Here is a 25,000-nt window from a genome sequence, read left to right on the forward strand (position 1 = left end):
AACTCTTGCCTAAGACTGTGTAATGTGGCTGGAACACCACGAGAAAGAGAAAAGGAATGAAGGAGGAGAGATTCGGATCACCTGAAGGAAGGTGAGGTTAATTACTCGTGAATGGGTGAAGGAATGAATAGGCAGAATGAATGAATGAATGAATGATGACGAACAGAATCTACGAACGAATCTGACAGAAAATCAGAATCAAAAATAAACACGGATCAAGTTTACCTTCCTTGAAATCAGAGACAAAAGCAAACAGCGTTTGTGTTTGAGAGGTGTGGTGCTGCCACCTGCTGGACGTTTGCATGACACAGACCATGTTGAGATTTGTGTCTTTATGACACAAACTATAGAAGCGCGTTTTAGTTTTAACTCCTGATGTCAAGCAGTAGGTGATTAACAGGCTTCTGCAGAGCCTGATGAGCTGCTGCACAGGTGTGTTGGAGCAGAGAAACCTCTAAAACGTGCGGGATACTGGCCCTCCAGCACGGAAATTGAATACCGCTGTACTATTGTATGATGTATTGTTGTACTTTTTATGACAAATACTATAGTATAATGTAATGTGGTACTGTAGCGTACCAAATAGCCATGTTTTCCATCAAAAATGACCTGAAGTTAACCACCACCACCCCCAGAAACAGGCAAACAAATGGAGGCGAGATGAAAAACATGTAGTTGTTAATATCAAATGACTAACATCAGCCGATACCGATATCGATGCTGATATATTGTCCATCCCTAATTCTTAACTAATCTGCGTACGTCACGAGTCCTCAAGACTGCAAGACATGGAACCTTTTATCTATCCTTTTTGAATAAAGCTCTCAGAAATTACTTCAAAACATTATATAATCATATTCTGTTGCATGAACAATGTGTTTAAATCCAGTGTTCTGATCATGTTTCCTATACTTTTGTAGCGACACGAATGGCCTCATTTGTGACCCAAAGGTCACACTTCCCCAGCTAGGTCGAGCTGGGTCGAGCTGTACTTTGCCTACAGATTAAACATCACAGCAAACATAAAGTCTGCTGAAAACCATCTTTAATCTGACTGCCTTTTATCGGTCTGCTGTTCCGTCCCAAGATGAAGGACACTTCAAGATTTAAAATAATCATTTATAATAAACTCTTTTTACTGCGTATTACAAGGTTTATAATAATCATAATAATCATCATGGTTCATTATAAATGTATTTAATTACTGAAATGACTCATTATTCTTTGGTTAATAATAATTATTGTTTATGATAATCAGTAATGTTTAACAGTGTGAAGAAGGTCATTTGCACGTGTACACACCATGCAGAGGGGACAGACCAGGGTAAAGGTGACTTGCTCTCACATGTCTTTGCTCCATAACAACAAGCTTTCTGTCTCTGAGAGGGCGTGTTCGGAGGTTTTGTTAAAACCAAAAACTCCTCGGTTCAAGTTCAGTTCTGAACCAACCAGAAGCTCTCGGTGGCACGAGAGTCCATGAGGATAAGGGTCGGCCGCCCTGAAGCCTCCACCTGAGCTGTTCTGTCCCGCCGATAGAATCGCTCCGAATAAACGCACCTGCAACCCGCTGACGCAAAACTCCTTCAGAGTTGTTGATTTTGAGACGCAACTAGTTTCATCAGTCGTTGTGACCCGGAGACATCTCAGGACCGATTTGGTCGCACCAAGGTCCTTCTACCAACCTCGTGCTTGGGGGTTCATCATCTCCACCTGACATCTCAGATCCAACAGAGGGTCTCCTGACTGGGTGAGGTAGACACTTCCGACAGACGGCGTCTGTGTGCTGTTCTCTCTAAGAAACAACTTAGTTAGCTGCAAAACAACGTTTCCACCCAGAACGCGTTCTCTCTCTGAAAGAAATCTTCTGAGATTCCATCCACGCATCCAAACCCACGCATTCCACTTTAGTCTCCATTCAGACACAGGTTTGCTTTTAATACCAAGTTTAATATCAAAGCTGTTATAAAATGTCATTTTTAAATAGTCATGTTTAAATTGTTAGTAATAAATTCTTAACTTTTTAAACCTGACTCTTCTTTGAAATGAAACACAGAATGGTGTATATTTGGTTATTGAATAAGCAAAGATTCCATTAAGTCTTCTGTTTAATAAATAAACTCTTGTTATTAAATTTCTTAAATTAAATATTAATTTTTGGATTAAATATAGACCAAGCAGGTTGGTGTATGAACTTCTATCGATTGTATAAATATCCTGGATATTTATACATGACACACGCTTCATGTGCAAATTTGTCTGATCTTTCTCAGAATCTACAAAGCTGATAGCAAACAGTGTTAATTCTAGTATGTAGATTGTCTACGCTACACTTTGCATTCATGAACGATGGGTTAAAGTGAATATTCTTCCTGTAAGTATTCTTTTCAGATCTTAAACGACACCAGATCAGTAACTGTTGAATTTACTGTTAATCTAGCAGTATGAACCCAGTAATGTCACCATATTATTATTAATGGTTATAACATTTTCACTTCACACACCGCTCTAAGCATCTGAGGGAGCACTTGGGACCATCCTCTCTTTATAACTCAAGGTCACAGCCGCTCTGCGACGCTTGCGAGTGGTGTCAGACGCTACAACACCTCAGACGTGGAACGTCCAAGTAGCAGACCCTGGCAGCATCTCATGGCCGGTGACATCTGACCTCTGAGGCAGCTGCCACTCTGAGATCCTATGAGCCATTCTGTCCGGTGAACTCGCCGCCCTGGCCGCTTCTTCTCTGGAACCCGAGAGCAACCGTCACATGAGGGGTATCGTAGACGACAGGATGGTGTTGGATGGTTTTATAAATAATCTCTTATTTTATACATTCTCATGGCATAATAGAAAAATGGTTTTCATATTTTTCGTTGACAGTAGAATGAGATTTAAAGAGATTAAGAGTTTTTTTTGTCTAATTCTTCACATGTACTTGACACACAAAGGAGTCAAAATTACGTTTTTCACTGTCTCAATGTTACAGCCCAGTTGAGCACGGGAAAACCCGTTTTCTACCGTACGTGGGAGTGGTCCAGCTGGCTCTGCAGCGGCAGCAGCAGGGGACCAGCTGGTCTGGGGCACAGATGAGGATCTATTTAGTTGAACTTTTCATGACACGTTCTACACACACCGCATTAGGTTTATTGTGCCAACTACAGACGAAGATACAGTCTTCTCTACCAGCCGCTGACCTTCCAGGTAAAGGGTTCAGAAGACTCGTGAACTTATCTGAGCATGAAAGAATATTTATAATGTTTAGTTTAGAATAACACGACGTGAGTCACAAGAAGCATTTCAGTCTGGTACGCCAACAGGAGGACAATGTTTACCTCCCAGGATAACCTTTGACCTCAGAGGCACACGCAAACACCAACAACTGTTTTGGAAACCAAATGTAGCGTCGGAGAAAAAAGCGCAGCTGCAGAACGTGTTTGCCGTGGTCAGATGATCCACTCTGGCCCATGTGAGCATTTCTTTGTGTGCAGACCGTCGGCCTTATATGGAGGAAGATGGTCTTCTGTTGTTTAAAGCTAATATGGTGGAGGTATGGACTGGTTCGTCCAATCTGAGGAGATTACATCCCCTCCTCATATGGGAGTGACAAGTGTGCTTCAGGCGTTGGTCGGGGGAATCGGATTGGACGGGGATCTCCTCCAGAGGCATGCATGGACGGGCTGGACGGAAATAAGCCCATCACCTTTTCTGATTAAAACTGTGTCATCATTGTAATTTAGATGAAGCTGTCATTGAGTTTCCTCTTACTGCCCATGTCAGCTTCTGTAAGGTCAAATGTCATCCTCAGAGACTTCTTGTTATGATGCATGAACAACAAAAATACTATTTCACATAAAATGATGAACTTCATTATTTTTTGTTTCACATTTAAAACCAAATGGATCCTTTAAAAATGAATCATTGAAATGTTTTACAGGAAGACGAAGTCTGACTCACCGCTTCTGTCAAGTCCTCTAATTGGACTTCTCACTTAGAAAAGCACCTACAGGTGAGGCGTACACACACACACACACACACACACACACACACACACACACACACACACACACACACACACACACACCTCCATGACGATCACACCTTGTATGATAGAAGTCACCTGCTGCCACGCTCACACGACTCATTAGAGACGATGGTTCCTCCACTTGATCACTTCACCTTTTATTGTGTGGATCACGTTTTCGTCGGCTCTAATTGGATCCGAGCTCAGATGATCCTGAATATTTCCCGTTTATCCTAAAAATGTCTCACAATTTAATAGAATTACAAAACATAAAAACCTGATCAGCGTCTTTTTCTTTTGAGAAAGTTGAAGAGAAGATGGTGTGTGTGTGTGTGTGTGCGTGTGTGTGCGTGCATGTCTGTGTGTGTGTGTGTGTGAGTGTGTGTGTGCGTGTGTGTGCATGTGTGTGCGTGTCTGCATGTGTGTGCGTGTGTGTGTTTGAGTGTGTGTGTGCGTGTGTGTGCATGTGTGTGCGTGTCTGCATGTGTGTGTGTGTGTGTGTGTGTGTGTGTGTGTGTGTGTGTGTGTGCGTGTCTGCATGTGTGTGTGTGTGTGTGAGTGTGTGTGCGCGTCTGTGTGCGCGTGTCTGCATGTGTGTGTGTGTGTGTGTGTGTGTGCATGTCTGCATGTGCGCGTGTGTGTGTGCGTGTGTGTCTGTGTGTGTGTGCGCGTCTGTGTGCGTGTGTGTGTGTGTGCATGTGTGTGTGTGTCTGCATGTGTGTGTGTGTGTGTGTGTGTGTGTCTGCATGTGTGTGTGTTTGCGTGTGTGTCTGTGTGTGTGTCTGTGTGTGTGCGTGTCTGTGTGTGCGTGTGGTCCTTGGTATGTAGTAAGTACAAGAATGTGTGTGTGCATGTGCATGTAAGCCTGTGTGTGTCTGTGTGTGTGTGTGTGAGTGTGTGTACATGCGTGCGTGCGTGTGTGTGTGTGTGTGTGTGCATGCATGTGCGTGTAAGCCTGTAAGTGTGTGTGTGTGCGCGCGCATCTGTGTGCGTGTGTGTGCGTGCATGTCTGTGTGTGTGCATGTGTGTGTGTGTGTGTGTGTGTGTGTGTGTGTGTGTGTGTGTGTGTGTGTGTGTGTGTGTGTGTGTAAGCCTCATTAGCGCTAGGTGCAGCAGTGGAAGTGACGATGATAATGTGGGATTGACAAAAATAAATCTCATGTTGAGATGCTGAAGAACTCTGAGGACGTGTTCTGTAACATGTTACGCACCAACATCCATCCATCGGGACACGGAGGAACCAGATCCAGGATCATTCCCAAAGAAACTGCAGCTTCTTCCGAAGGATCCCACAGTGTTCCTGAGGAAATGTGGCCAGTATATCCTCCAGCAGTCTACTGTATGTAGGAGGAGCATAGCTAAAAGGATGAGATATAGACAGGAGTTTGATCTTTCAGAGCATGAGAGGACTGATGTTTTCTTCAAACCAGTTTATGTGATTTGTTGTTAAATTTTAGAAAGTATTTTATGGAGCTTGGATCAAACAGTAGACTTAATCTTCTGAGTGTTTATCCTCTAGTTAAAGGTCATCTTCACTTAAAAACCCTGTTTTAATTATTAATTCTGATTCTAACGGGTCTCTCTGAGTGTTTCATGCAGGCTGAACATGAAAATAGTCTCCTACACCTATCTCCTGCATTAGCTTCTAATAGAAAAGAGACGTTGAAACTCTAGGATTAGAGAAGCCTGACAGATCTACGTCACACTGTCACTTAACATTCATGGACTCACCCATCCGGTAGAATTCCTTCTCCAGGTCAGGGATGAACTCCTGCCTCAAGTGGAGGAGTTTAAGTATCTCAGGGTCTTGTTCACATGCGAGGGTAAACGGAAGCGTGAGATCGACAGGCGGATTGGTGCTGCATCTGCCATGATGCGGGCGTTGTACCGGTCTGTCGTGGTGAAGAGAGAGCTGAGTCAGAAGGTAAAGCTCTGAATTTACCGGTCATCTACGTTCCTACCCTCACCTGTGGTCACGAGCTTTGGGTAGTGGCCCAAAGAACGAGATTGAGGAGAAAAGCAGCTGGAATGAGTTTTCTCCACGGAGTCTCAGGGTGAGAAGCTCGGTCATCCGGGAGGGGATCGGAGTAGACCCGCTGCTCCTCCACATCGAGAGGATCCAGTTGAGGTGGCTCGGGCATCTGGTCAGGATCGTGCATGGACGCCTCCCTGGTGAGATTTTCCAGGCACGTCCAACTGGGAGGAGACCTAAAGGAAGACCCAGGACACGTTGGAGGGACTATGTCTGTTGTCTGACCAGGGAACGCCTTGGGATTCCCCCGGAGCCGCGGGGCCAAGTGTCTGGGGAGAGGGAAGTCTGGGCCTCCCTGCTTAGGCTGCTGCCCCCGCGACCCGACTCCAGATAAGAGGAAGAAAATGGATGGATGAAATAAATTACAAAAACTCCACACGTTGTTCAGTCAGAGTTAAATAATTAGTAACTTGGCTCCAAACCATCCAGTCACCAGACTAGATTAAGCAAAGGCATATATGCCACTTGAGGGGATTATTTAGCTATTAAGCATTATTAAACCTGTCAGGCTCAGGAGCTCTGACCAAATTTGGCTCTGCAAAGAAAAATAATGTTGATCACATACGTAACAGTATAGATACACTATAGATCAACAGTATACAACCCCGCAGTGATACTTTATCAATATCAAGTTATTCTGATGTTGCCTTCCAAAATAAAGGCCTTTTTAAATTGCCCATATGCGACCAAACTTTCAGTGATTTCAAAATGCTCTAAAACAGCAAATTGCTGTTTCCACAGGGTAATTCCACTTTCGATCAACAGTGTACAACCCCACAGTGATACTTTATCAATATCAAGTTATTCTGATGTTGCCTTCCAAAATAAAGGCCTTTCAAATTGTCCATAATTGACCTACCTATTAATGTTATCATGACTGCACCTTTTGGACTTTACAATTTACTCTCCTTGTATTGAGCTGTTCCCTTTTTCTGGGATTTATTTTCAAAGATGAACAGATTTACCTATCTTACTTTTATGAAAATGGTTCTATTTCATAACATTACAAATTCAAAGAAAATATTGTGTCATTATATGTAAAGACAAGAAATCCACTTCAGTAAATTTTAATAAATAAAATCAGACTGACTTAATATTGATATGGAATAACTGTGTGGTTGTATACTATTGATCGAACATGTATCATCCTGTGGAAACAGCAAAAATCTATTTAGGAGCATTTTGAAATTGTTAAGAGTTAGTCGTATATAGGCAATTTTAAAAGGCCTTTATTTTGGAAGGCAACATCAGAATGACTTGATATTGATACAGTATCACTGTGGGGTTGTATACTGTTGATCTAAAGTGGAATTACCCTGTGGAAACAGCGATTTACTATTTTAGAGCATTTTGAAATCACAGAAAATTAGGTCAATTGTGGACGATTTAAAAAGGCCTTTATTTTGGAAGGCAAAATCAGAATAACTTGATATTGATAAAGTATCACTGTGGGGTTGTTGACTACAAGTCTCCAACTGGAGGCTGGCTTGACACAAGTCTTTATTGTCCCTTAGTGGGGAAAGTTTGGAGTCACATCAGCAATAACGTTCATTAAAGGAGCAACAAAGGAAGTAAACAATAAGAACAGAGTAAACAACATAAAAACAGAAATACTTAAGATTCTAATAAAAAAAAAGCTGTAATTAAACACAATTTAAGGAATACAAAATTGAGACATCAGTAACGAATACCACTGATGTGTGCTTTATTTCAAGTGTGTAATTTAGGTGTTCCACATTCAGTGTTGCTGCTAAAGGTAAGTTTGTTTCCAAATGAAAAGGTTCTACCGTACAGATCTGTAGATTAAGGAAAATCTGCACATTTACCGTCACTCCAATTAAAACTGAATCTGACACCCCCCCCCCCCCCCCCCCCCCAAAGTCACAATCCTTATAGTAGTTCTGGGAAAATGCCACCAGAGGGTGCTGCAAGCTCAGAAGTGAATTTAACATCACATTTCTACACAACACGTTTCTAAGCAAACAAATAATGAAACAGATTAACCGGTTTTGCGCTTTTATTTTGTAGGAATCCATAAATAAACAGTTTTGTTGCTGGATCGGGTCAGACCTCCTCCTACATCACCCCGCTTCTCCTCCAGCTTCACTGGCTGCCAGTCAACTTCAGGGCTCATTTCAAGATCCTGGTTCTGGTCTATAGGGCCTTACATGGACAAGCACCATCTTACATTGGTGATCTTCTTAGTCCCTACACCCCCAGCAGGTCCCTGAGGTCCAGTGATCAAAGTCTACTGGTTGTGCAGCACCAGGCTGAAGACCAAAGGTGACAGATCATCTGCTGCTGTGGCCCCCAGACTCTGGACCTCTCTCCCCCTGAGCCTGAGATCAGTGGACTCAGTGGTCTCCTTTAAAAAGCAGCTGAAGACTCACTTGTTCATGCTGGTTTTTGTATGACCTTCTTCACCACTCTCTCTTTATTCTGCTCTCCCCACCTATTCCATCTTCCTCAGGATCCACAGATTTCCCTCTTTCCTATTCACTCTCTCTCTTTCTTATTTTTTTATCACAATTGTCTAATTTTGCTCATTTTAAATATATTTTTAAACATTTTCTAAATGCTTTTTTATATTTTTACATTTTTTTGTTTTTGTGAAGCGCCTCGTGATTTTTATCTTGAGAGGTGCAATAGAAATTATACTTTCTTCATCTTCTACCGCAGCAGAGCTGTCAGGTGTTTGTGTTCGAGATTAAAGCAGAGCGGAGACGTTCAGAGTTTGGAAAACTTTATTCAGATCAAACAGTAGATAAAAACATTAAGGCAGACCAGCAGCGAGCTGCAGAACGGCCCTTCAGGCTCCACCGTGCAAGGCCCGGTCGTTCCAACCAAATACAGAAAACCGTGTGTGTGTGTGTGTGTGTGTGTGTGTGTGCGTGCGTGCGTGTGTGTGTGTTAAGCAGCTTGGCGTCTCTTCCAGAGAGCCCAACCTCCAGATTCATCAGCACATCTTGTGGGTCAAAAGGGCCATAAAAATGACCAGGTTTTCACTTCCTGTTGACATGAACCTCCACAACTATCACATCAATCATATTTTTGCTCTCATATTTTAAAATGTTTGCTCTCTTGCAGATGATGAAGTAAGTTTGTGGCCCCGCCCCCACCCCGGTACTGGTCGGACTGGACTCATTCATCAGTCTTTTTGGCCCAGGCCATGTCGTCTGATCGAGGTTTCTCTCCGGTCAGGTGTTGGATCAGACGCTCCATCCTTCTCCAGAATCCCAGCTGGTCCAGAGGGTAGTTACACCAACCTGGAATGTCACAAACCGGATTGGGAAGTTTAGGAAAGGACAGGAAGAGAGGAAGATGACCAAACGCTGACGTTTCTGTGGATCCATCAGGTTTTGGACTCTGGTAGGATTTAAAGGAAAAAATCCTTTTATTTAGTCATAAACAGTTTATTTTTAAATAAACTATCAACAAAATTAATTGATACATTCATTGTCACATCTTTTTACTTTCTTCTTTAAAGGGACTTTACGGAGTTGAATTGTTATGCTCGCGATTGCCCCCTCTGGCCAAAAGTGTAACGGCAGCTTCAATAGGAGGCTCGTGCACGAGGCGCGCATGCTGTACGTGCACACTCCTTAACGAAAATAACAGCTGAGACAGTCCTGTGTGTGTGTGTGTGTGTGTGTGTGTGTGTGTGTGTGTGTGTGTGTGTGTGTGTGTGTGTGTGTGTGTGTGTGTGTGTGTGTGTGTGTGTGGCCCGGAGAACAGGAGAACGCGCAGCTAATTAATTAAATAATTTGGTTCTGTACCTTTCTCTTCAGCACAGCCGACAAAGGTTTATGATGGGTCAGTCCTCCTGCATGCTCAGATCATTCCCTTCCCTTGCTTGACAAATTGATCCAAAATGAAAGTTGAACCCACATCTTTTTTATCTGTGAATTCAATGCCGTTCGGCGAGTCTCAAATAAAAATTTGGGCATCTTACTGTAAAAAATATACCATTAATGTAAAAAAAGAAACTCTAAAAGAACTATATTCACACCCAGAATCGTACCCAGGTCTCCTGCACGAGAGTCCAACGATTAACTAGATGAGCTAAACCACCACTGACATTTGTGGTATCTGTCATATTTATATCCTTGATGACAGCTGAAACAACGTTCAAAAAACGGTTCGGAGTGAAAATGGCTATTTTGTTGCTAATTTACAGGAAATATCTAGAAAAAAGTAGCTAAGGGTCCTCAGAAATGTAGCTAGCTTTGTCACTAGGCGTTAGGAACAGCGACAAAGTGGCACTGCCTCTCTCTCTGCTGCTAAAGCTACGGATAGCAAATGCTACGGGCGATGCCTGAGCGTGAACGCGCATGAAGCAGCCTGCTCGACCCGAGCAACTCTCTTTTTCTGTGATTTTACAGAAAAACAGGCAATCACAGTAAAAATGCCAGGGCTCATTCTACAGGACCAGGGCATTGCAGGAGACTGTATGAAGAAGACATTTATTATTTCTATACATGTTTTGGCTGTCAAACTTCCATTATGCCCCTTTAATATGTCATGATTTAATCAGCAGATTCGTCTGTTTTTGCAACTTTAATCTGGTACAAAAGAGACAACGGTTTAAGATTCCTGCTTATTTTAATGTAGTCAGAGGCTCCGCCCACTTCCCCCTTAGAGTTCAGTCAGTAGTTAGCCTATCTGTTCATCCCTCTCAGCCTCGACTCCTCCAGCACCCATCGTCTCTCGTTTTTATTCCCAACTGCTCGTGTTTAAATTTCTACAGAATTCCAGCCTCCTGTCTCATTCCCATCACTATGCAACGAGGGATGGAGGGATGTGAGAGCATTCCCAGGAGACTTCCTTAACCACACACACACTGTACGTTACTCCAGGGCTGCAGAGCTGTGACTGTGTTTGACTGCAGGCCAAAATACGTTCACAGGTGAAACAGTAAAAAACAGAATGTCAGTGTTCCAGCTCAGACTGAGAGACCATCTAAAGGCTCAGGAACCCTCTCCAGGTGTCCTGGATTCATCAGCTGACCAGAGTGTGACACTTTGAGTCTAGAATGTTCAACCTTTTGTCTGACATGTTGAATGTGAGGTTTTCAACAGTAAGCCGCAATCGTCACGTCTGGAATGAGTCTGTCTCAGATTAGTTTCTCTCTTTAGACGGTGCACAGGAGTTAAGTGCTCGCGCCGTAATAGGAAGGTTGCAGGTTCGAGCCCCACTCAGTCTGTCGCTGTCGTTGTGTCCTTGGGCAAGACACTTAACCCCCTTTGCCTGCTGGTGGTGGTCGGAGGGACCGGTGGTGCCAGTGCTCGGCAGCCTCGCCTCTGTCAGTGCGCCCCAGGGCAGCTGTGGCTACATCGTAGCTCATCACCACCAATGTGTGAATGGGTGTATGACTGATTGTGTTGTAAAGCACCTTGGGGGGTTCCAGGGCTCTCGAAAGCGCTATATCAAATACAGGCCATTTACCATTTAGGCTGGATTAGTGACAGAAATACGCTTTTGCACCAGATTGTAGTCTTTACAGTTTCACCTGTGCACGTGCACGTGCACGACAGTCTAATAAACTCTGACACACACTCATCTCTTCCTAAATCACACTGATGTAGGAAGCAGCCAATCGCTATTCAGACCCATGAGATAAAGATCATCCCACTATCATTACTACACACACACACACACACACACACACACACACACACACACACACACGCACACACACACGCACGCGCACACACACACGCACACACGCACACACACACACGCACACACACACACACACGCACACACAGGAACAGAACGACAAACTGAGAGATAAAAGTATAGTCATTCATGTGTGTTTAAGCTGAAACACACACTCACCCACAATGCATTTGTTTCTACTGTGTGTGTGTGTGTGTGTGTGTGTGTGTGTGTGTGTGTGTGTGTGTGTGTGTGTGTGTGTGTGTGTGTGTGTGTGTGTGTGTGTGTGTGTGTGTCATCTCTGTTAGGTTGTAAAAAATTCAGGTTTTGTTTAATTTCATTCTCCTCCTTTCTCCACATGATTCTGCTTTTTCCATCCCTCTAATACCCCTACCTCCTACCCCCACGTGACCCCCCCCCCCCCCCCCCCCCCCCGCCTGTGAAGTCCTATTTGTTAGAGCAGACAGCAGGTTAGCATTAAATATACATGGGGATCGTCAGGCGGTGGTGAACACAAAGGCAGCGAGGCGAGCCTCGGAGGAATCTGCACCGGGTCCAGGCAGCAGGAGCAGGGGGCCACCGCGGTCCCCCGTGGCCCCCTGTCCCCGACCACCACCTCCTTCCCTGCTCGCACAGGTTAGGAACCCAAGAGGAGGTGAGAGCAACCAGAGCACGTATGCAAGTGTGTTCTTGTGCAGGCACACACTTCCAGCGCGCCGCCCCCGTCGACTCACACATCTGTCGTCCACTGGGGCGCAGCGTGACGTACAAGCTGAGTCCCCCATGTGCATCCTCCCTCTGTCGCTCTCACCCAGATGCAAACAGAATACCGAGTGTTACCGAGGCCTCCCGTCTCCAAAGGCCCGTGAGCACGCTAACACAACTTTTTCTTTTCTCATTTAAAAACCAGACTGTTGTTGTCTTAATGGGCCAGTAAACACAATCAGAGCAGGCTGGAAGCTCAAATGAAGATCTAAAGCAGCCACAGTCACCAAGTCTCCAACAGAACAGCTGAAAAGGACAAGTCGTGGATAACAACTATATTGTAATCAGCTCTATAACCGTAGTACAGAGTTGGAACGGGCCCTGCCACCAGAGTTCAGCAGGTTTCTGATGAAGGTACTAATCCTGATGCTCCATCTGGGAAGTCTGGACCGTCACTTTCTGAAGCTAAATGATTTATTCTGGATATCAGTCTATCCGCGCTCCAGACTACATTCACACCATCTGGAGGGTCTGAGTGATATTTAAGTGCTTCATGTGGCGTTCCTGTCGCTCTGAGGTTGTGATTCCTCATCTAAAGTTCCTCAAGTCGGACATCTGGAGGAAACAAACGCTTTATAAAAGTCAAGATTTTTCATATTTCCAAATATTTGACTCCAGATTTTCCATTTCTTTTATAACTATTATTTTTATTATTACACAGTGTAACTGTGGTGATTTAAACTCAATAGTAGTGATCATTTTACACGAGGAGTCCCGATAGAAGCAGCAGGACCAGGTAACCTTCAGACTGATCCATGCTTGGCTTCTGGGTTCATCGTCTCCTCCACGGATCATTCCAGAGATGAAACCAAGATGGCCGCATGCTGAGACACGACTGAGTCACGGTTGTGAAACAGCCGTCCTGGAGACAAACATGGACGCTCCTACCTGTAGTGATGCAGTAATACGTCTCATGTGGCGAGACGTGGTGGATGCGGTGGTGTTTCCGTGGTAACACCAGATGCCAGTCCTGAAGCAGCGTGACCCATCGAGGGAGACCGAAGTAGGAGTGGCTCCACTTATGAATCTGATTGGTCAGTGTCACAAAGAACGCCAAGGCAAAGACGTAGCAGTCCCAGGGGTAGGACGCCACCAAGGCCTCTGAGAGGAGATGGAGACAGATGTGACATTTGAAATTTTAGTCAACGTTAAACGACCAGCGGGGTTTACACACACACACACACACACACACACACACACACACACACTAGAACACTTTTCTCCTGGTATCTGACAGAAAGTCCCACCATTAGAACGTTCTTTGAGGGTTTCGGGTGCTTTACGGACAAATCTTTTGTATGATGACGTTTTCTGAAGCCGCCCTTATTTGTGACTGAAAATGAAATTATCCCGTCTTCAGGAGCATTTTTCTAAAATTTCTCCCTTTTTTTATTCAGATCTTTTAAAATAATTTTGCTATTTTACCTCATATTTTTCTTGTGAAGCACCTCGTGATTTTTATCTCGACAGGACGGACGGACTGCGAGCAGCTTTTCGTTTCACGTTCAGATGCAGGCGAAGCTGCAGCTCAGCTGAGGGAATAAAGTGCTTTACCAACTGTGACAAAGTGGCACCGAAACTGAATTTTACACAGCGAGCGGCGATGCAAAGCTGTGAACCAGAAGAATGAGTCAGAGGACGGGAAAGCATCAATCTAACAGAGACAGGTGGTGAAAAAGCCTCAAGTCGGAGCCAAGATGTGAGGAACAATCGGTGACATTTCTGTTAACGGCGAACAGGAAGTAAAACCTTTCTGCGTCATGAGAAGCGAGGGATTCATCTGATGAACACGTCTGATTTTCCTGCCCTTTGTGTTTTATCTGTTTTTAGGTGTTATTTATTTATATGGTTGTTATCACTGATCTGATTGGCTAACTCAGGCCCAGGGGCCGTTTGTGGGCCGCATTTCTAACGGTAGAGTTTAGTCTCCAGCAGGCTGTTGATTTCGCTTCATAAACATTTTGTTTGCTCATATTTTAACAGATGTGTCCATTTCAATAATATAAAACATTTTTAAACATGACCCTAAACAATTTTTTTTCTATTTTTTTAATTAAAAATAGCATTCCGTTGCTCACAACAACGTAGACGCTGACATTTTTGGCCCTCCTGTTGAAGAGTTTGGTCATCGATGGGCTAACAGCTAGTCTCTGCGACCTTCTCAGCAGACCAAGGTGCTGAACACAACCATAAAACTCGCAATAAGAACAAATGTAATGCTGTTATCATGAAAAGAAAGATCATAAAATCGTTAAAAGAATGTTGAATAAAAACAGGAAACTAACATAAAAACCAGCTAAAAACAATCAAAGATCAAGATGTTGCAACCCCTAACGGTGAAACGCCATCACATAAAAACGAGACTTAAGGAGAGACTTAAAAACCAGAAGCGATGGCGCCTGCCTAACACTCAGAGGTAACTGGTACCAGAGCGCTGGAGCCAGATCGCCCCTCGGTCTGTTTTTGGAGCGGGAGACCACCAACAGGTCTCGCTTAGCCGAACGAAGAGACCAAGATGGGGTTTGTCTGTGCAGTTGTGCTGACAGTTAGGACTTAGACTAGCTGTTAGCCCATCAGTCTTGAAGGACATAAACTATTTCTCCTCACAGAGGCCGTTCGGGATTTGTGGATTCCTCGGTGTTGCTCCCTTTCCTTTTCTTGCTTCACCCTGTCGTAGTGCTAAATGTTCACAACGAATGAATGAATTGTTTATCTTTTACACCAAACACACCTTAATGTGTCTGAAATGTTTTCATCATCGCGTTTTTAAAATGAAACCGAGCGGCTTCTTGAATTCTCCAGCAGCAGGCTGAGCGTGGCGCTGATCTGACCTGACAGGTGACAAACGCATCAGGACTCACAGCAAGGACCAACTCTTCTCAGCGTTTGTTGTAAATCTGGTTCTGACCCAAAATGGGTCTGGTTTTATCCGAACATCCGGCTTTCTGCTGAACTTTTGTCTCGAGTCTTTGAGCTGAAATGACTTACAGCTGTCCTCTCCATCCTCCTCCTCCTCGTCCCTCGTTCTGGTTAAAACTACAATCTCCTGACCCCAGTTCAAGTGCAGACATGACAGCTGGAGATGTCAGCTTTCCCCTCTAACGCCGTCTCTGTCCGCTGACCGTCTGACGCTGTGAGGATCTGGACATGACAGGTTTAGATGTCATCTCACCGCTACATGACCCTCCGCTGCCCCCCCACCCGCCCCGAGAGCCCCCGTCGTCACCAAGTGCTCTCAGCCTCCGACTCTTAGTGGCGACCTCTTCAGGAGCGGACATGACAGGTGGAGACGTTGCTGCGTTTCCTTCTCTGTTTGGTGACCTTGTGACCCCCATGGTGATCTGACAGGTGTGGATGTCGCCTACGGGTCTTCACTCCTGATCCTTCATGGCGAACATCACCTTTTATTTACCCGTCTGAAGAGGTTCTCACTTTAAACCTGGTTTTCTTACTTATGGAATCATTTGATTTCACCAAACTTCTGCAATCTACAGATGTCCTGATGGAGAAACGGGACCAAGCTGCTTCCAGGGGCGCAGATAGGACAAAGTTCCAATGTACCCTCCCCCAAACACATACACACACTATTGCAAGAGCCTTAACTAGAGCTCAGTCAGTTTGTGTAATTTCAACCAATGTTTACGTAAAAACTAACACTTTTATATACGTGTTTGAAGCCATTATGCATTTGTTATTCTCCCAATCAATTACTAACCAAAATCTCATGCTTTATGCAAAACATTAAATGATATTCAGCATAGCAATCTTTACAGAAAACATAAAAGCCCTAAAAAACTGCACATAAAATATAATAAGAAACAATATTCACTTACCACTTAGAGCAGTAGTTCCCAAACTTTTCAGCCTGACCAACCGATGTTCCTTCGTATTTTACGTTATTTAGAATTTTTCATTATATTTTGAAAGTTTTTATTTATATATAAATATATAAATCTCTTTTTACATTTTATATTTTACTTTTTTTATGATTATGTGGCACACTTGACTTCCATATATAACGCATCGGCATCTGCCTCTTTTTTACGGCTTTTTTTTTTCACATTGTCGCTACGTCTGTCACGTTAGCGGTGTTTCACCATAGTTTCTACACCCATCACGTCCCAGAGAAGGTTAAACCAACATCAAACCCAACGTTTGGAGCTCGTAAACTCAAAACACCTCTCGTGCAGCACCAGCTGTCTGATGCTGCAGCAGCGTCAATCTTCTGGGCTGGATGAGTGAATTTCTTCATCAGAGTCAATATTCTGCTTCATAATCAGAGTCAGTCATGACCAGACAAAGTGATCAGTCAACAAAGACCAGACCTGCCGGCAATTATACGTTTTATCTAATATTTGCGCTCTTCATGCTGCACACATCTCCTCCTCTCCCCGACTGGGAGCCTCACGGCGGGAGGCGATTTTCAAACTCTAAAAACTCCCAAACTTTGCTCAGCCTGAAGGTTCCACATCTCCACTATCTTCTGGTGTAAAGTAGTAACTTCATGAGGGATCATATTTGTAGATGAGACTTGTTAAAGTCAGCAATGAGGCTTTGGCGCTTATAACGAGTAAGTCCCAACACTGACAACGACGTACTGAAACTAGAACCAACACGCATAAACAGACAGATCGGCCCCGCCTACTTACACTGTTGGTCTTTTTTTAAATACGCAGTAATCGCTGCTTTCCTTTTTCGCTTCATCCTGCATCCTAACAGCAACCACTTTGGCGCCTCTGGAGTCGGTGTTTGTTTACGTCATGCTGCATTCAATGTAACTGGAAAAAGGAGCTTCAAGGGCTAAACCTCCAATTTTGTTTTCTTTCTTGCCTCAGTGCGGGGGACAGGTGGGTTGATCTGAATCTGGGGGGGGACAGGCCCCCCATCCCCCACCCTATCTGTGCGGCTGGCTGCTTCACCTGCGTTCTTGCTGCATCAAGTCCAATGTTTTGTTTTGTCGACTCAGTCTGGACTCAGCTCAGGCAGCACCGCACAGTTCGTCGCTTCATCCTTTAACTCATTCACTGCAGAAGTCGTCATTTTTAAGCACCTCGTACCATCCAACTGGCATTTTTTTACTGTGTGGGCATCAGAACGAGCCGCCGCACTGTGAGAACAAACGTCCCAGCTCTAAAGTCGATCTTCATCCGCATACTTCACACGTCACGTGATCAGGAAGCAGAAATCCATGTGTTAGGAGATCGTTTTGGGCCGCTGCTGTAAAAAAAAGTGAGGCGCGAACCGGAAAAGCGTCTGCCGATCACAATTCAACAACGGATTATGAAAGAACGGATAACGCTCGGAACGCGCGGGTTCTTCCTGATGTAAGAGGTGAGTCTCCGCTTTGTTTTGGCGTCGACATCATCCTAGTGCGCAACGTTCTGCGACTCTTACAAAAACAGTGAAAACGGTGAAAAACGCGGGCAGCGAAGGGCTTTACCGATTAGGAAACGGCTGGCAGTGAATGAGTTGAAGGTCTGGCTCCCATACAAACCGTGTCAGGCTTCTTCTTACTGACATACCACTGCTCGCTCTGAGCTACAAATCTATCCTGATCATGAACGTGTTCTCCACCCCTATCACCTGCATCAGGAGGGGAACAAAGCTGGTCTCGTCTACGTCACTGGGAAAATTCATGGACCGGCCCATCTCTGCATGGGACCGCCCACGTGAAGCAGAATGTGTCTCGTCTGCTAGCAGCTAAACGTTAGCATTAGCACCAACACAACATGGGGAACTCGTTCAGGATTGTGTAATTAGTAGAGATAAAACAGCAACGTTGCATTTTAATTTAAAGGTGAATTATGTAGGAATAACATCGAGGCAGTGGCTTCTTAGGGGTAAAACTTCTGGGTCGCTCCTGTTTACGGACTTTGGTTCTTTACTGCTGCATTCTGGTGGTTGGTGACGGATGGTTTTGTGATCATTTCTGAATAAACTGATTGATTATTGTACCTTTGAGGAACAGGACTAAATCCCCCCCCCCCCCCCCCCTAAATAAAGTTTATCTTTCACCAAATAGAATATCTACTAAGACATCACAATATAACTGTAGACACATTACTTGTGTGTGTGTGTGTGTGTGTGTGTGTGTGTGTGTGTGTGTGTGTGTGTGTGTGTGTGTGTGTGTGTGCGCTCTGTCTTCTCGATCCCCAGTGAGTCGTGGTGGATGGCTGCTTATACTGAGCCAGGATTCTCTGGAGGTTTCTTCCTGTTAAAAGGGAGTTTTCCTCTCCACTGTCGCTGCATGCTTGCTTAGTATGAGGATTGCTGTATAGTCACTGACACTAGTCAGTGACTTGATGCAATTTGCTGGGTTCCTTATATAGGACACATTATTTCTGATTGGCTTAATGAACTGTGAATTGGAATGTTTATTATGTGAAGTGCCTTGAGACGACTCTTGTCGTGATTTGGCGCTATATAAATAAACTTGAATTGAATTGAATTGAATTGAATTGAATTGAAACCAGAGCTTTCCTTCAGACTAGAGACATCAGCAGATTTATTGTAAAAACAACTGAAACAGATGTTTAAAGATGCAGCTAATGTGATTTACAGACAGTTTCAGATGTTTTCCAGCAGCTTAACCCCACAGCGCTGTTCTTAACACGAACTTTAACCCAACTAACTAGTGTCAGCTGACCCGCTCTCCTCCCATTAGTGACCTTTAAGCTGGAGTTGAAGTGCAGACATGACAGGTGGAGATGTCACCTCCTCAATAACAGCTTTGGCTTTTTCTCCTGCTGATCCTCCACCTCCAGTCCCTCCCTTCCTGCCCTGTGCTCACGGGGTCAGAACACACAGCCACCACCAGCTCCTCGTACCATCCAACAACTTCCAGGACATCCACACTTTAAGGAGCGAGATGCTGCTGCAGACAGCTGGAGAGTGTCGCTGACCTTCTGAAGTCCTTACCTTCACTTCACGGTCGGTCTTGTTGTAAACATGCTTAAACACGGCTCGTTTAAATAAACAGGTGTGTGTGTGTAACAGCTACCTGGTGTGTGTGTGAGGAACTTGTAAGTCATGTGAGCCAGCGGTAGGATTGGGATCATACAGTTGTCGCCATTGGTTTCGATGAAGTCATGGCGAGTGATGGCAGTCGGATCGATGTGGTGTTCCCTGAATGGTCTGATAAACGCCTGCATGGCGAAAAAACAAAGAGAAGAATCAGTTCCGTAAAACACGGCGATCTTGTGTTTTTGTGCATAATTAATCAGCGGCTCGTTGGAGCAGCGATGCACCGAGACCAGAAACCTTTTTCTGACTAATCTGTGAGCAAGTTTTGTTTTGCAGCTAATAGAAACTCCATGAGTGGGCGAATCAGACAAGCCGCTAAACGCTGGCAGGAATCAAACTGAACGAAATAATGAATAAACTCTGAACACACACACACGTGCACACACACACACACATGTGCACGTGCACACACACACACACACATGTGCACGTGCACACACACACACACACACATGTGCACACACACACACACACACACACATGTGCACACACACACACACACACATGTGCACACACATGTGCACAAACACACACACATACACACACGTGCACAAACACACACGTGCACACACACACACACATGTGCACACACACACACACACACACATGTGCACACACGTGCACAAACACACATGTGCACACACACACATGTGCACACACACACACGTGCACACACACACACACACACATGTGCACACACACATGTGCACAAACACACACACATACACACGTGCACAAACACACACGTGCACACACACACACACACAAACATGTGCACACACACATGCACAAACACACACACACACGCTTGTACATACATGCACATGTGCACACGCTCAATATACACACACACCTTCTCTCCACCCTTAGCAATGCTTAGCATTGTGAACATATCCATCATCCTAAAACCCTTTCAGAACAGCAGTCGGCTCACACACACACACACACACACACACACACACACACACACACACACACACACACACACACACACACACACACACACACACACACACACACACACACACAAGCAACCTGTGGATGCTGAACAAGAACGGAAAGTATGAAGTTCAAAACACACACACACACACCTGCATGGTGCAGGCAGACACCTGTCAGAGAGCACGGAGGTCTCAAATGAAAGACTGAATCCGAATCTCTGAAGCTCAAAAGAGGACAAAGAGAAACACCCACAAGCACACGCAGGATAAAGGTAATTTATTTCCCTAGGTGGAAAGAGCAAAAAGAGGGAAGGTGTGTGTGTGTGTGTGTGTGTGTGTGTGTGTGTGTGTGTGTGTGTGTGTGTGTGTGTGTGTGTGTGTGTGTGTGTGTGTGTGTGTGTGTGTGTGTGTGTGTGTGTGTAGCATGGAAGCATCAGCATGAAGACTCATTATTGTGGGCATGGTGGATGGGTGCCACTGCAAACGCCAGAGCTATCTGTTGATATCTTTGCAATTATGCGTCCATCTCTGTCCCCGTCTCTCTTCCCATCAGCCCCTCCTCTCACCGCCGCCCTCAGCTAGATGAAAGGCCGGCTAAGCCGTGGAGGTCGTGCCGAGCGGGGCGGCTCCGGCGCTCCCAGTTAACGGCGGGCTGCCGGTCGCTGCGTGTCCTCTAATCCCACACCGTTTAACGGCCAGCGTGGCACGACATCCGTTAATCACCGGCTCACATCGCCCATCACCCCAGCAACCAGCGCTGTCCCACTGCTAACACAGACACACCCTTCCACCCCCTTTTTTGTCCTACCAACCTGTTTTTTTTTTACTGTCAGCCTCTCTTTTTATTTTTAGACCAAATTTCTTCTTGATTTTCATCGCTCCGCCTTTGTTGTTCCTAATCTGTGAGTTTAATCTAACTTATGTCATTTAACTGATCCTCCATCAAAACTCCAATCAGCTCACAGGAGAGACGCGTTAAAGCACCGGCGCTTTTAAACAATGACAAGAGGAGTAAAACAGACCAGGAGGAGGAATCTTCAAACATATTTTCCTAAACTGGAAGCACATCTGGCAAATTTCAGAGTGAATCGAGCATCATTGGGAACTAATGAGCGTGACTTTGTCCTCAAAGTAGTCTCATTAGAGGACGGCTAAATCCTTGTTGAGTCAATTAAAGCTCGGCAACATGACGACTAAAAAACTACAGCATGGCCCAAAGCCTCGCCGAGGAATTGTTGGAAGCACTACGGGGAAACTGGAGCGCTTTTTAAGACACTGCTGCAATTTCAGGTCTGTAGAGAGAAAAGATTTTAAGGCTTAAATCCAAATAAATTGTAGTCGAATGATTTCTAACGAAGAATGAGGCCAATCTACTGTTTCTTTATGCTGCAGGAACGACCCGGCTTTTAGTGAAGATGTCAGAAATGTAGTTTGTTTTATCCAAAATGATCTTTTTGAGCATCTGACAAAACCAAGACCCGATCCGATAAGAATAAAGGAGCTGTCCTTTACTTTTTTTTTAATTAAAGGGGCATTATGGAAGTTTGACAGCCAAAACATGTATAGAAATAATAAATTTCTTCTTCATACATTCTCCTGCAATGCCCTGGTCCTGTAGAATGAGCCCTGGCATTTTTACTGTGATTGCCTGTTTTTCTGTAAAATCACAGAAAAAGAGAGATGCTCGGGTCGAGCAGGCTGCTTCATGCGCGTTCACGCTCAGGCATCGCCCGTAGCATTTGCTATCCGTAGCTTTAGCAGCAGAGAGAGAGGTAGTGCCTAGCTAACTTTCACTAACGCCTAGTGACAAACCTAGCTACATTTCTGAGGAATAGGGTTGTCACAGTAACCGGTGTAGCGGTAAAAAAAAAGTTGACAATAATAATAATAATAACCGTCTTGTTTTTTTTTTAAAAAATGATCTCGGTGGGTTACCGTGGCTGCGGTGTAGGCGCGGTGACCCTTACCAGCCACCGTATCATCTGCTGAAGTTGCTGGCGGCACATGCGCACTTTGTTGTTTACAACCAAAACTTTCTTGAGGCTAAAGCTGAAATAATGGCCAAAGGAGGAGACGGCAGCACTCAGGACATGTATTATCCCTCAAAGAAGACAAAGTGGGAAGTACAGGCATCTTTTGGATATTTGAAGAATGCCGAGGGACAGTTAATAGAAGACGGCTATCCTGTTTGCAGCACGTGCAGAAAAAGTGTCTGTGAAAGGCAGCAACGCTTCAAATCTCATGACACATCTGCGTGACCATCACCCACAACTCTACAGTTAACGCAAGGCAAGCTAACGTTAGCGCTTTAGCTAAAATGCATGATTTGCAGGATTTGGGTTGAGGGAGAATGCAACGAGTCGCTATATAAAGCAGCCAAAACACTGCTACCTGCATATAAACCGTGTCGCGGACACCCCCATGTTGAAATGACGCTTTGCATTACGGGGCTCCCAGGGGCAGATAAGAGTTGGTCTCTCTCCGAGAATAATTATGAATTTAACAACGATTACTGCCTGATGACATTTTCCTACATCTGCAAAGCTCACTGGAAGGACACAAACCGAGGACAATATTTTCCTGATATAGGGTTTATTACTCAAGTAAGGGTAAAAAAGTATCTGATTAGAAGGCTACTTGAGTACTGAGTATCATCTGATGTAATACTTTTAAAATGATGACATCACACAGATAAAAAATAAGAAGTTATGGGCAAATATTGTATTTTAAAGACTAAAGGGGAAAAATGTAAACAAATAAACAACATAATTACAAAATAACACATTTTAGGCTAAATTAGGCACAAACTGAGGACAATATTTTCCTGACATACAGGGTTTATTTAGTTGTCTGAAAATGTAACACGTTTAAAAAAATACAGCGATAATACCGAAAACCGTGATCATTTTGGTCACAATACCCGTGACGTTAAATTTTCACACCGTGACAACCCTACTGAGGACCCTTAGCTACTTTCTGTAGAACTTTCTTCTAGATATTTCCTGCAAATTAGCAACAAAATAGCCATTTCCGCTTCGAACCGTTGTTTGGTTTGACGTTGTTTCAGGTGTTATTAAGGATATAACAGTTACAGATGCTATGAATGTTACTAGAGTGTAGCTTACCTTGTAAGATGTCTGACTCCCATGCAGAAGTCCTGGGTTTGATTCTGGGTGTGAACGTAGTTTATTTAGAGTTTCTTTTTTACATTAATGGTATATTTTTTTACAGTAAGATGTCCAAATTTTTATTTGAGACTCGCCGAACGGCATTGAATTCACAGATATAAAAGATGTGGGTTCAACTTTCATTTTGGAACAATTTTTCAAGCAAGGGAAGGGAATGATCTGAGCATGCAGGAGGACTGACCCATCATAAACCTTTGTCGGCTGTGCTGAAGAGAAAGGTACAGAACCAAATTATTTAATTAATTAGCTGCGCGTTCTCCTGTCCCCCCCCCCCCCCCCCCCCCACACACACACACACACACACACACACGGGACTGTCAGCTCTCAGAGCTCTGTGAAGCTGACCCCCTCACTGATAAAAAAACGCGTTAATATTCAGAATCAGAAATCAGAATCAGAAAAAGCTTTATTGCCAGCGCTCCAGCGAACCAGAGCATAGGAACTTGACTCCGCAGCACAGCCTGACCAAGGTTACACACACACACATGTAGACAGAACAGATACAGGCAGACTACGAGAGCAGCCATAACGGCGCTCATTTCAATTAGATGAAAAGGGGATTACACGAGGATAAATTGAGGGAGGGGAAAAAAGGCATACCAGAGTTACTCCCGGCAGGGCATAGCTTTACTATGCAAAAAAACGCCTCAAACATATAAGCACGAGCATCAACAATTCACAACGATTCCGGATCTGTAAAAAAAAATATCACGTATCACGTGTCGACTCCATTTACGATCACATGATCTTATTGGACCATCCCTACTTCTGGAAGCATAGGCTGATGTTTGGAGAATCACAGAGGGCCGGTGGCTGGAACGTTCAGCAACTCACCCACTTTCATCAGAGGATCGAGCCAGGGAGTGGGCGGGCTTTTAGAAAACAAGATGGCGGCTCCTGTAAACAGAATTACATGGCTTCCCTCTTCAGCAGCTGAAGCAAATGAAGACAAATCTTGGAAATGTTCAACACAGCATAATCAGTACAGGAACAGATGATAGCTGAACTGGGCCTCTAGGTTCTGGATCAGCTGGACCTGGTTCCTGTAGCTCAGTAACGTTAACCTCTACTATCGGTGTTAGAATGCTGTCACACCGCCTAACCCGAACAAAGATGGTTTCACAATGAAAACCTCAGAGAGGAGCTCAGAGGAACACCTAAAAACACAAAGCTGCAGAAAGAAACAAACGACACGACGCAGAGAGAATGAGTCTTTAAACGTCGACTTCTGCCGTCTAACAGGAAGCAGCGTTAGCCTCAGGTGTTCTGCTTCCTGTTAGGCTTTGATATTCAAACTAACCTTAAACGGCACAAAACACCTCAGCAGTTCAAACACACACGGACACACACACATACATACGCGTGCAGACACACA

At 44.4% G+C, this 25,000-nt stretch overlaps 1 protein-coding gene across 2 annotated transcripts in view; it reads right to left on the reverse strand.

Annotated features, from left to right (window-relative positions):
• Positions 1 to 25,000, reverse strand: part of si:ch211-212o1.2 (plasmanylethanolamine desaturase 1) — a 65,803-nt gene that overhangs the window by 1,648 nt on the left and 39,155 nt on the right. The window contains exons 4-7 of one of the 2 annotated variants that reach the window (XM_070550493.1): positions 19,474 to 19,618; positions 5,986 to 6,226; positions 5,750 to 5,910; positions 1 to 5,376 (exon numbers count right to left, since the gene is read on the reverse strand). The exon at positions 1 to 5,376 is cut by the window's left edge and continues 1,648 nt beyond it. In XM_070550493.1, the coding sequence (XP_070406594.1) occupies positions 5,222 to 5,376; positions 5,750 to 5,910; positions 5,986 to 6,226; positions 19,474 to 19,618 (702 nt within the window). In that variant the 3' untranslated portion in view covers positions 1 to 5,221. Of the gene's footprint in view, positions 5,377 to 5,749; positions 5,911 to 5,985; positions 6,227 to 8,776; positions 9,317 to 13,361; positions 13,575 to 19,473; positions 19,619 to 25,000 lie in introns of those variants that run through there. The other variant, XM_070550494.1, reaches the window with a different exon arrangement.

This window comes from Nothobranchius furzeri, chromosome 4 (assembly GCF_043380555.1).
Source record: "Nothobranchius furzeri strain GRZ-AD chromosome 4, NfurGRZ-RIMD1, whole genome shotgun sequence".
Lineage (NCBI taxonomy): Eukaryota > Metazoa > Chordata > Actinopteri > Cyprinodontiformes > Nothobranchiidae > Nothobranchius > Nothobranchius furzeri.